Here is a 9593-nt window from a genome sequence, read left to right as displayed (position 1 = left end):
CTCAAGGACTATGAAGATCCCAGGTTATAAATAAGTGTTAGCTTTCTAATGACTACAACTGGCTCGTGTTTTCTTTTTCTTACCTTACAACTAAGTCAGTGTTGGGTTACATTAGGATAATTCTGAACATCTGATTTGAATCAGATACTCAACTTTTTGACTTTTCTAACACACTGTAGTGTATTTAGATCAGATAGAAGAGGATAAAAGTTTCTCATGCTGCCATATGTAAGAGGCACAAACACTTTAAACCAACAGGAAACATCCGACATTTTGGTATCAGTGGTAACATTTCACACATGGTCATGGTCACTTCCTCATTTATTTCTGGCTTGATACCTCAGTCATCTGTTTAAATGGTTGTCTTTCTTTCTTTTGTTCAAACTGATGGTTGTCTGATCACACAGATCTTTTTGAAGCTTGAACTTTTTCTACTTCCTTTTAATTCTACATTTAAGTTATTTTCTTGTTTCTTTGTATATTTACATGCATGTACTTACCTTTTATGTTCCTCTGTGGATAGTTTGCCATGCTGAGGCTTCAACATGACCAGAGTTAGTCCAGTTGTTTCTGAATAAACAAATAAATAAACTATAAATGATGTATTTTACTCTTTAGATAAACACGAGGACTTTATGATTGGGTGGATTTATCCGTGCTTGAAGAAGTAAAACTAATCATACATTTATTTTTGTTACAGCTGTGTGTGTGTGTCTCTCTCTCTGTCTCTCTCTCTCTGTCTCTCCCTCCTCCCCTGCAGGACTTTTTAAATTTCCTTTCAGAGATAACCTGTTAACCTCGGCCTCCAACTCATTATTTTACCCCGATGGTTTTCTACATTGTTTTCATTAAATCTTACCCCTTAACCCCAAGACCGTCTGGATCATAACATATACATTTTGTCATTTTGCGGTGAATAAATTCAAAAATTTTAATTTTAAATTTTTTTTAATTCTTAAAAGAAATAACAAGGAAAAATAAGGAACAATCTTTTATTATTTCACAGATGTAAACACTGCTGCAGCAAAACATTACCTCAATAAACACATCTCATAAAAATATAACACATACAGTTTTATTCTATCCTTTCGCTGCTGGTTTCTCACAAATACTTCTGCGAGACACTTTGCAGGATGTATCAGACCAACTCTTCTGGTAACCATGACTTTTTTCACCCATCATTACACAGTCGTCCTCTCTCCAGTTGTCCGGCTCCTTGTAGTTCCAATAAGATAAACTAGGAGATGAAGATCAAAAAGAATTGTCTCAGTAAACGCTGCTAACTTTGATTTTGAAAATGGGATTTTTTTCCCCCACATCAATCAAACCTTTCGTTCAGTGGTGATCCGTCCACCCACAACCATCTGCCCTGCTCTGCTGAGTCTGTCAGTCCGATCCAGAACTTGTCTTCATGATCCGTCATTATGCGTCTCACTTTTTTCCTCAGGAATTCCTAAACAGGAAAAGTTGATCAAAAATATTTTGTGACACTTCTCTTTGCTAAAGAAATGTAAAGATGTGGTTAAATATGTGAGAACCAAAACTTGCAGCAGTTTTTTATACCTGCTCCTCTCTGCTGTCTATCTTAACCAGGTCTCCTCCTTTAGCTCTACAGTCATCTCTGCTCTTCGTCCAGGATGATTTATTGGTAGAGAAGTAATAACACTTTCCTCCATGATGCTCCCAGCCTTCTTCACATTTAGAACATGGATCACCTTTGAAGATATTAAAGAAAAACTTTCAGTCAGGTGGAAGAAACTGTTCATATTTGTGTGATTTGAAGGCAGCAGGAAGCTCCTTCTGTCCTGCAGGTACAAACTAAGTTACTGTTTCTGTGAGTCCATCAGTGTTTCTTTAATCATCATCAGAGGATACAAATGTTTAAAAGAATAAATCCACAACTTATGTACCTGTAACTTCAGGAGGTTGTGGACATACAGGCTGCACCGTGCTGCATGGTTTTGCTTCAGAGTCTCTTTCTTGTACCATAAAGGAAACGTAGATTAAAGTCTTTATGGCTTTTTTGCTGAAGATAACAAAACTCTAACTGAAGTCAAATCATCAATGAATTGTTCTTAAATTAGTTTTAGTTATGCTGCAAACATTACTGGGAAAAATCTTTTTTTAATCAGAAAATTGTGCACACTCACTGGTAACACAGAGGGCAACAACAGCAGCAGCCAGAAGAGCGCTGAGAACCAGCAGGGCCAGTCTCTCTGGGGTGACCTTTGACCTTGTGCTCTTCACATTTTGTTGAGAGCCGTCTAAACATTCAAATGGAACACATATATCACAAAGATGTGAGATCGACATCCCTTCCTTATAGATTAACGTTCCTTGAGGCTACTGTTTTGGTGCTATGTAAATAAACCCGAATTAAACTGAAGCTTGTAAATAAAATCCTGGGCTGACTTAGGCAGAAAAAATTGAGCACAGGGAGAAAAATGTAACCAGGAGAGAAAAACTGTTCATGCTCTTTACCTACCAGGCAGCTCTTCTGAAGTTGTCTGTGAGATCCTGACATCTGAGTAAGTCAAATCAGCCAAAGAGGAAACAGGCTCTGGGCCTACAACGTAAAATGTGATTGCTACTCAGTATCACGTGAATTTCTGTTAACTTGTGAAGTATGGTGTTAGTGCATTTACAATACAGTGTAACAATTTTTGCAGACAAAATAACATTTCCACATACATCATGTATACAGTGCTCATTTGAGGACATGTCCTTTTATACTCGAGCTGATGTGCATGTTCTTTTCATTTTAGCCCACTTTATAGTACAGGCAGGCATACAACAGTGATTTAAAACATTTTATTGTTAATGTTATGTTTGAACAGTGAATGTGAAAGGAAAAAAGTTAGACTTGGCTCCATCATTAAAAGACCACATAGGCCTACACATTTTGATGGCATTTATTTTTTTCTTGTACGTTACAAAGAACAGTCGTTCTCACATTTATATTGATATAATAAAAGCACAACTAAATAACTGAGCATCCATCATCCACATCGACATAATGAACATTAAATAAAGATACAAAAATATAAAGATATAAAAAGGCAGGAGCAATGTGGGCTCCACCCCTGTACAGTACAACATATTTTCAATGTAAGATGGGGAAATATTGTATTTTTCAACAAAAACATACCATGGGTACCAATTATACACTACTTAAGTTACTTACTTTGTACTTAGGATTACACTGTAAGTAATCCTTTCTTTGTTTCCTGTAATAACCTAACTTGTTACCCCCTTGTTCTAGTGTACCTACATTTAAGTATTTGGACATAAATATGATATATATATAAAATTGTAATTTAAAAAATACATTGAAATTGCATTGATGTACAGGGTGATTAAGCCACATTATAAAGTGTAACCCATTAATATTCCAACTAACAAAAAGCCAATAATATTAAGCTGTATGCATATTAAATATAACTCATAAGTACACAAATAAATCAACTCACCTTTGGTTTCCATCGTCCCTCTTTTAAATTTGACATCAGAATAAACTATTTCAGCTTCAGGCATTTTACTGCTGTGTGACCATCGGTGAGTCTGAAAGAGACGTTTCACAGGCACAGACAAAATGGAAAACTAAAAAAAAAACCTTCCTGTCAAATCGACAAATGGGGAGGGCTTTACGAAGAACTGTTCCACAATATCAGACTGTTTTTTAAACTCGTGGTTATTAAAAAAAAAATGCTCTACTTCCTTTTTTATGTGAATAAAATAAATTACAAATTTTCCATAACAAAGATGACGTTGAAGAGATGATGTTTGTATTCTTTTTAATGTTTTCAGAGGAAGTTCTTGATTAGATGCACTGTGAGTTTTATTAAGGAGTCGTAACTTGATTTTTGATCAAACTGAGGAATGATAATAAGCTAAATAAAATACGAAGACTCACCCTTCTTTCTTTCTCTCTGTGTGTGTGTGTGTGTGTGTGTGTGTGTGTGTGTGTGTGTGTGTGTGTGTGCACTTTGTTACAGAGGTAAAGGGTTGCCAGGGTCTCTCTCCCACTAATCTTGTATAAATGCCATACCTGGTGACACTATAAGTCACCAGGGGCCGGTATTAGATGATGTTTGTCCAAAATTTTGGTCAATCTGCAGGTCTAATCTACTAATAAAAAAAGAAGTTTAAAATGATTTAATATATCTTACAGTAGGTGCTTTGGCACACAGGAAAACAGATATCAAGAAAAGAAATGTCACTGTGCTAACTACTACATCACCATGCCTGCTTTTAATCATAGCTGTTCATTTAGGTCCATGAGTATTTGAAAAATGATGATATGATGACAGATAATAAATCCACCAATCTATATGTGATTGAAGTGCAGATGTTTCTGTGTTAATTTAAGAGGTTTGGCAGAATTACAACTATTTGTATAGATTACAGCAGACTCATTATGCAGAGAAAGCTTTCCATGACTTAAAATTTGCACTACAGACTGCACTAACTTTAGGATTATCATATCCTAATAAACGTTTCACCCAGACAGTGGATGAAAAAGGTGGATACTTAAGCTCTGTTTCGATACAGCAGCACGGGGAGTGACAAGGACCAGCAGGCCGTCCTCTACCTGCATGCAGCAGAAACAGCTGAAAGGGAAGCATTTATTAGCTGCTCCTATGTTATGTGTCACAGCCATATCAGGGCCTCCTGAAACTGCCTTTGTGTGGGTGTGGTGTTCTCTCTCCGCCTCCTCCTCTTTGCTTGCTCCACCCTTCTGTCTCTTTCTCACTCTCCTCTCTCCCCAGGACACAGATGCTGTTCATTGGCCTCGTTTACCACCTGGGCCCAGTCAGAAATCACCTCTCTGAGGTTGTATAAGCTGGGGATGAACTGGATGTGGGAGGGTGGTTTTCTCTGGTGTCTCCACATTGTGTTCTAGGTGTCGAAAGAGGTCCTGTTATGAGATTGTCCTGCCTGTGGTGTGGAGTTGTAGGAGCAGTGGGGAGAGTAGCTGCTTCATGTGAGTATTGCGGGCTTGTGGGCCTCAGTAGCAGTGGAGCTTGCTGCTAGTGACAGGGTGGGCCTGTGGGCCCCCGGAAGTGCCTCATGGTGTGGAGTTTTGTTCTTTGTTGTTGCGACCTTTTTCTTTTTCTAGAGTTATTGGTAAAACGGCATTGCTGGCTCTTTCAGTTAAGATTATCTATAATAAAAACTATAATATTTGCTAAAAACTTCAGTCTGGTTTCCTTTCATTCTGTTCTGGACCCATTTGTTACCAGTCCCCACACACACCCCTAGACCTCCTTCATGGGGACGTAACATATGTTATCTCATTGTATTACTAGAAAGATTACATTTCACAGTAAAAGATGTGATATGCTAAACCCAGTTTCACTTCTCCACACAGAAGCAGATGGTGAACCACAAGATTTTATAGCTGCTTTCTGAAATCTGCTCCTCCAGACCTGACCTACAGGACACACCACTGGCAAGCTCTACTCCGGTGGTGTTTGTGGATAGTTCGGCATCACGCATCCCAGACAACCCAATAGGATATGCAGTGGTCAGAGAACATTTAGTCAGGATCATTACTAGTGATGGGTAGATGAGGCCTCGTGAAGCGTTTCAGCACATTCCCCAAACTGTATCGATACAGTGTCGACACAGTGTTGCTGTTTTACTCCATACTGACACCTGCTGGACCTTAAATACCATTGCAGGCAACTTGAGACTCACAACAGACACTGATTCAATGACCTAATCATACTTGTATACACTATAAGGTATTGTACTTTCCATGGAATAATTTTATATATTTTACATTGCAAATATTTTAGACATCTTTAAAATATATTGTGAATGACATTAAGTGAAAATTAAAATGAAAGTATTGTGAATGTAATATTACCCATTTAAATGTAATTGACTCAGAGTTTTAAAAGATATATTCGTTAAAGAATCCTCTGGGCCCTATTTCAGGAAGCCAGTTTAGAAAACTCAGAGTGAAAAACGATACTCAGGGTTGAGTAACCCCGAACTGTCCAACTCGGAATATTCGGTTTCAGAAAGGCTGATAACAAGTAGTTCAGTCAACGCGGAGTTGCTTTAACCCCAAGTTAAACGCGCGCACGAGGATACATAAAGCCCTGATTAGTGGAGCACAGATTAAGCGAGTCACCATGGAGACGGAGGGAAAGAAGGCGCGGTCAATGTATTTTACAGCGCTTGAGGCCGAAATTCTGATGGCAGCATATGCCGATAACATGCAAATTTCGCGGAAAAAACACAGCCTCAGCTGCAAAAGAAAGGGAGCATGCATGGCAAAACATAGCCGACAGAGTCAATGCGTGAGTGTTAATTTAAACATTGATCTAGGGATTTCCACCCATTCAACACGTTATTTTATTTTATTTATTTATTTTTTTTTATTTCATACATTTTATTTTGTGATGTGATTTGAGCGCAGGTGCAACCCAACAGGCCCCCAACGTTCCTGGCAGCAAGTAAAAATGAAATATAAAAATATAGTCCAAACAGGTAAGGTGTAATTGTATTACGAGCCATAGTGCTTGGTCTGTTTGTCCGATGTAAATCAATTGCAGTTAGAGGCTACATTAATTTCCCCTCTGTAAGCACTTATTGAAATTATCTGAGCACATTACAAGTACATATTTGCTTACTCTGTATGCTCAAATGTGACCCGTTATAGCCAACAGAAAAAAAAGCGGAGGCCCGAAAAACAGGTGGAGGTCGTCCACCACCACCACTCACAGAGGCTGAGCAGTTGGCTTCCATATTTGTGATAATGTTGGCAGCATCACATATGATCTTCACAGTGCAGAGAACACAAATTAGCATCCATTACTATAATGGAATTATTTGTTAGTTTGAAATGCTACAGGGAACTATGTACCTGTACATTAATGCTGTGGAAAGACTTCCTGTTCACATAGTCTCCTTCATTTACTGAAGGAGCAATGATTGGAATGTGAGTGCCATCTATACAGCCAATCACGCCTGGGAACCGTGAAAATAAATGTAAAATTTAAGTAGTAGGCCTAGTTCAAATATCACCACATCATGAATTAAGTTTCGTTCATCCTGCTACCTGCAATTTTGTGGCATCCCTCTTTGATAAATCTTGTGGGTCTATGACCGGGGAACACCACAAACGAGTACAGGAGACGTTTCAGTGCAACTGTAACATTCCTGACTGCCCGACAGACGGTAGCCTTGGAAACGTGCTCAGCGTCACCAGTATTATACAGAAAGCTCCCGTTTGCAAAAAACCGAAGTGCAATACAAATAATATGTACAGAACTGAGAGAATGTCCACGATGTGTCACATGAGCAATATTAAGCCTGAGGATGTTATTCAAATAAATTATAGATTGTGCTGAAAAACGGTAACGTTCACACAGAAAATCATCAGGAAATGATAAAATGTCCGAACGCGCTCTAATCACTCTCTCCCGGCGGAGAGCTCTGTGGAGAATTTGGGCTTCAACATCTACTGGCTCTTCAAGGAAGGAGCACGCCATGTCTGACACTTCCTACAGTCAGGTTTCCGACAAAGAGGCGGAGAAAGTCAGGGTTAGTTGAAGTAAACCTGCTAGGGGGCAGGTTAGCTTCACGGAGTGTGTCGTCATAGTAACTCACTCAGGATTAATCTAAACTCGCTTTGTGAAACCGAAAACCCAGAGTTTCCGTTAACTCAGGGTATACTTACTCAGAGTTTGCACTAAACCGGCTTCCTGAAATAGGGCCCTGGACATGAACCTCCGAAACAAGGCGTAGAGAACATGATGTGAACAACAGACAACCTGACAAAGAATGAACAGAAACACACAGACCAAATACACACAAGGGTGATTAGGGGGAAGTGGAAACACATGGGGAAACAGCTGACACTAATCTGACATAACGAGACAAAGGAAGCAAAGCTGACTACACTGACATAGGACACAGACCTTCAAAATAAAAGAGGAAATGAGATGCAGACTAGACAATATAAACTTGACAACATAAGACATGAAACCGGGAAAGGGAAACTTAAATACAGGGGTAGAAAACACAGAGACACTAATAAACAAATAAGATAAGATAAGATAAGATAAGATAACCTTTATTAGTCCCACACGTGGGAAATTTGTTTTGTCACAGCAGGAGTGGACAGTGCAAAAGTTATGAGGCAAAAATTAGAATACAATAAGAATAAATACAGTACACAACTGTACAGAATAGAATAAAATAAAATACTATATACAGTAGAATAAAATAAAATAAATATACAATAAGATAAAAATAGAATACAAATACAAATACTATATACAACTGAGTAAAAATACAACGATGACAGAAAGGATTATTGCACTTAGTATTATTGCATATGTATGGATGTGTGTGCTTGATCAGTTAAAGTCTAAATGAACTTAGCTACCCTAAAGAACACATAACATCCAAATAAACTAAACTCAAAACACTGGGTCAACAGATCCAGGAACATGACATTTATGTCTTTAAGGTCAATTATGGTGTTCCACAGGATTCAGTGCTAGGACCAATTCTGTTTATATTATACATGCTTCCCCTAGGCAGCATCATTAGAAGATATAGCATAAATCTTCACTGCTATGCTGATGACACCAAGCTCTATCTGTCCATGAAGCCAGATAACACACACCAAATAGTTAAACTGCAGGAATGTCTTAAAAACTGAAATTAGATTTTACCCTTTATATAAAAAAGTTATTATCATTTATTAAATGTTTAAAGTAAGTCCTTACTTTGGTTCTTTGTCACACCACTGCAGTCTGAATGCAGACATTTAAAAGAAGCTAACAAAGTCAAAATGGTTAAAGTTAAAAGCAAGTGAAAAACCAGCCATGTTCTGCTTGAAAATAACTGCAGAAAATGTGAGGCCACCTCATTACTTGAGGCCACCTTTGAAAAATGATGACAAAGTCTGGAATATACGGAATTAAAAAGATAGAAATGATTGAGAGGTGGCTCTAGATTTTTGCACAGTGTTGCAATTTTGAATAACTGTACATCAGTGAATACCCTTACAATCACAAACTGCAAGTGTGTGTTTATGTTACTATTTTTAAAATGCAAGTTTGTCATATTTGTCACTTATCATATCTGTTACTTATGGTTAAATGCTTTTCTTACATTTCAGTTCCACAGACCAAAGTTTGCTGATACTTAAGAAGATACAAGACATCTGTTTCCACTACACAATGAGAATTTATTTGGTGCAAGCCTGGCGATACCTAATTAAGGGTAAAACAAAGTTAAACATAGTACTGGTCAAATATAAGATGTGATAACATTTTATAATACAGTTGGCAACACATCATAGCTTTACATCATCTGTCATGTGTTTCTGTTCAATTTAGGGTGCAATTATAAGTAATTCCAAATAAATATTTAATTAATTTGTACCTTTGATTTATTCTAAATTACAGAAAAAAAGTTATATTATGAAAAAGTGTGCTCCCTTCAAAAGCATACACAAACCGAGTTTTGCCTTCTCTTGTTTTACTTAAACAGAATTATTTGGATTATTATTAATATTATTATTTGGAGGTAAAGTTAAGGTACTTTAACTGCTAATAAATAGGGCA

The 9593-nt window shown here is 37.6% G+C and overlaps 1 protein-coding gene across 1 annotated transcript; it reads right to left on the bottom strand.

Moving 5' to 3' along the window:
• Positions 1 to 1080: 1080 nt before the first annotated feature.
• Positions 1081 to 3634, bottom strand: LOC112430247 (C-type lectin domain family 4 member E). Its single transcript, XM_024798470.2, has 7 exons — positions 3471 to 3634; positions 2486 to 2566; positions 2151 to 2264; positions 1911 to 1979; positions 1564 to 1715; positions 1329 to 1453; positions 1081 to 1237 (listed from the first exon to the last, which is right to left on the bottom strand). Exons 1-7 carry the CDS (start codon positions 3532 to 3534, stop codon positions 1081 to 1083), a joined length of 762 nt encoding a protein of 253 aa, XP_024654238.2. The 5' UTR covers positions 3535 to 3634.
• Positions 3635 to 9593: the final 5959 nt, after the last annotated feature.

Source organism: Maylandia zebra, linkage group LG22 (genome assembly GCF_041146795.1).
Source record: "Maylandia zebra isolate NMK-2024a linkage group LG22, Mzebra_GT3a, whole genome shotgun sequence".
Classification (NCBI taxonomy): domain Eukaryota; kingdom Metazoa; phylum Chordata; class Actinopteri; order Cichliformes; family Cichlidae; genus Maylandia; species Maylandia zebra.
Note: the sequence above shows the minus strand (reverse complement) of the source record. Positions and strands in the feature narration are given on the sequence as shown.

What these genes read in the sequence shown, in the direction of transcription:
- LOC112430247 (XM_024798470.2), bottom strand. Translation starts at nt 3,534, where the DNA reads ATGCCTGAAGCTGAAATAGTTTATTCTGATGTCAAATTTAAAAGAGGG. An exon ending in AGGGACGATGGAAACCAAAG is followed by an intron (nt 2,567 to 3,470) that starts GTGAGTTGATTT and finishes TTTACGTTGTAG; the next exon opens with GCCCAGAGCCTGTTTCCTCT. An exon ending in GGATCACCACTGAACGAAAG is followed by an intron (nt 1,238 to 1,328) that starts GTTTGATTGATG and finishes TTCATCTCCTAG; the next exon opens with TTTATCTTATTGGAACTACA.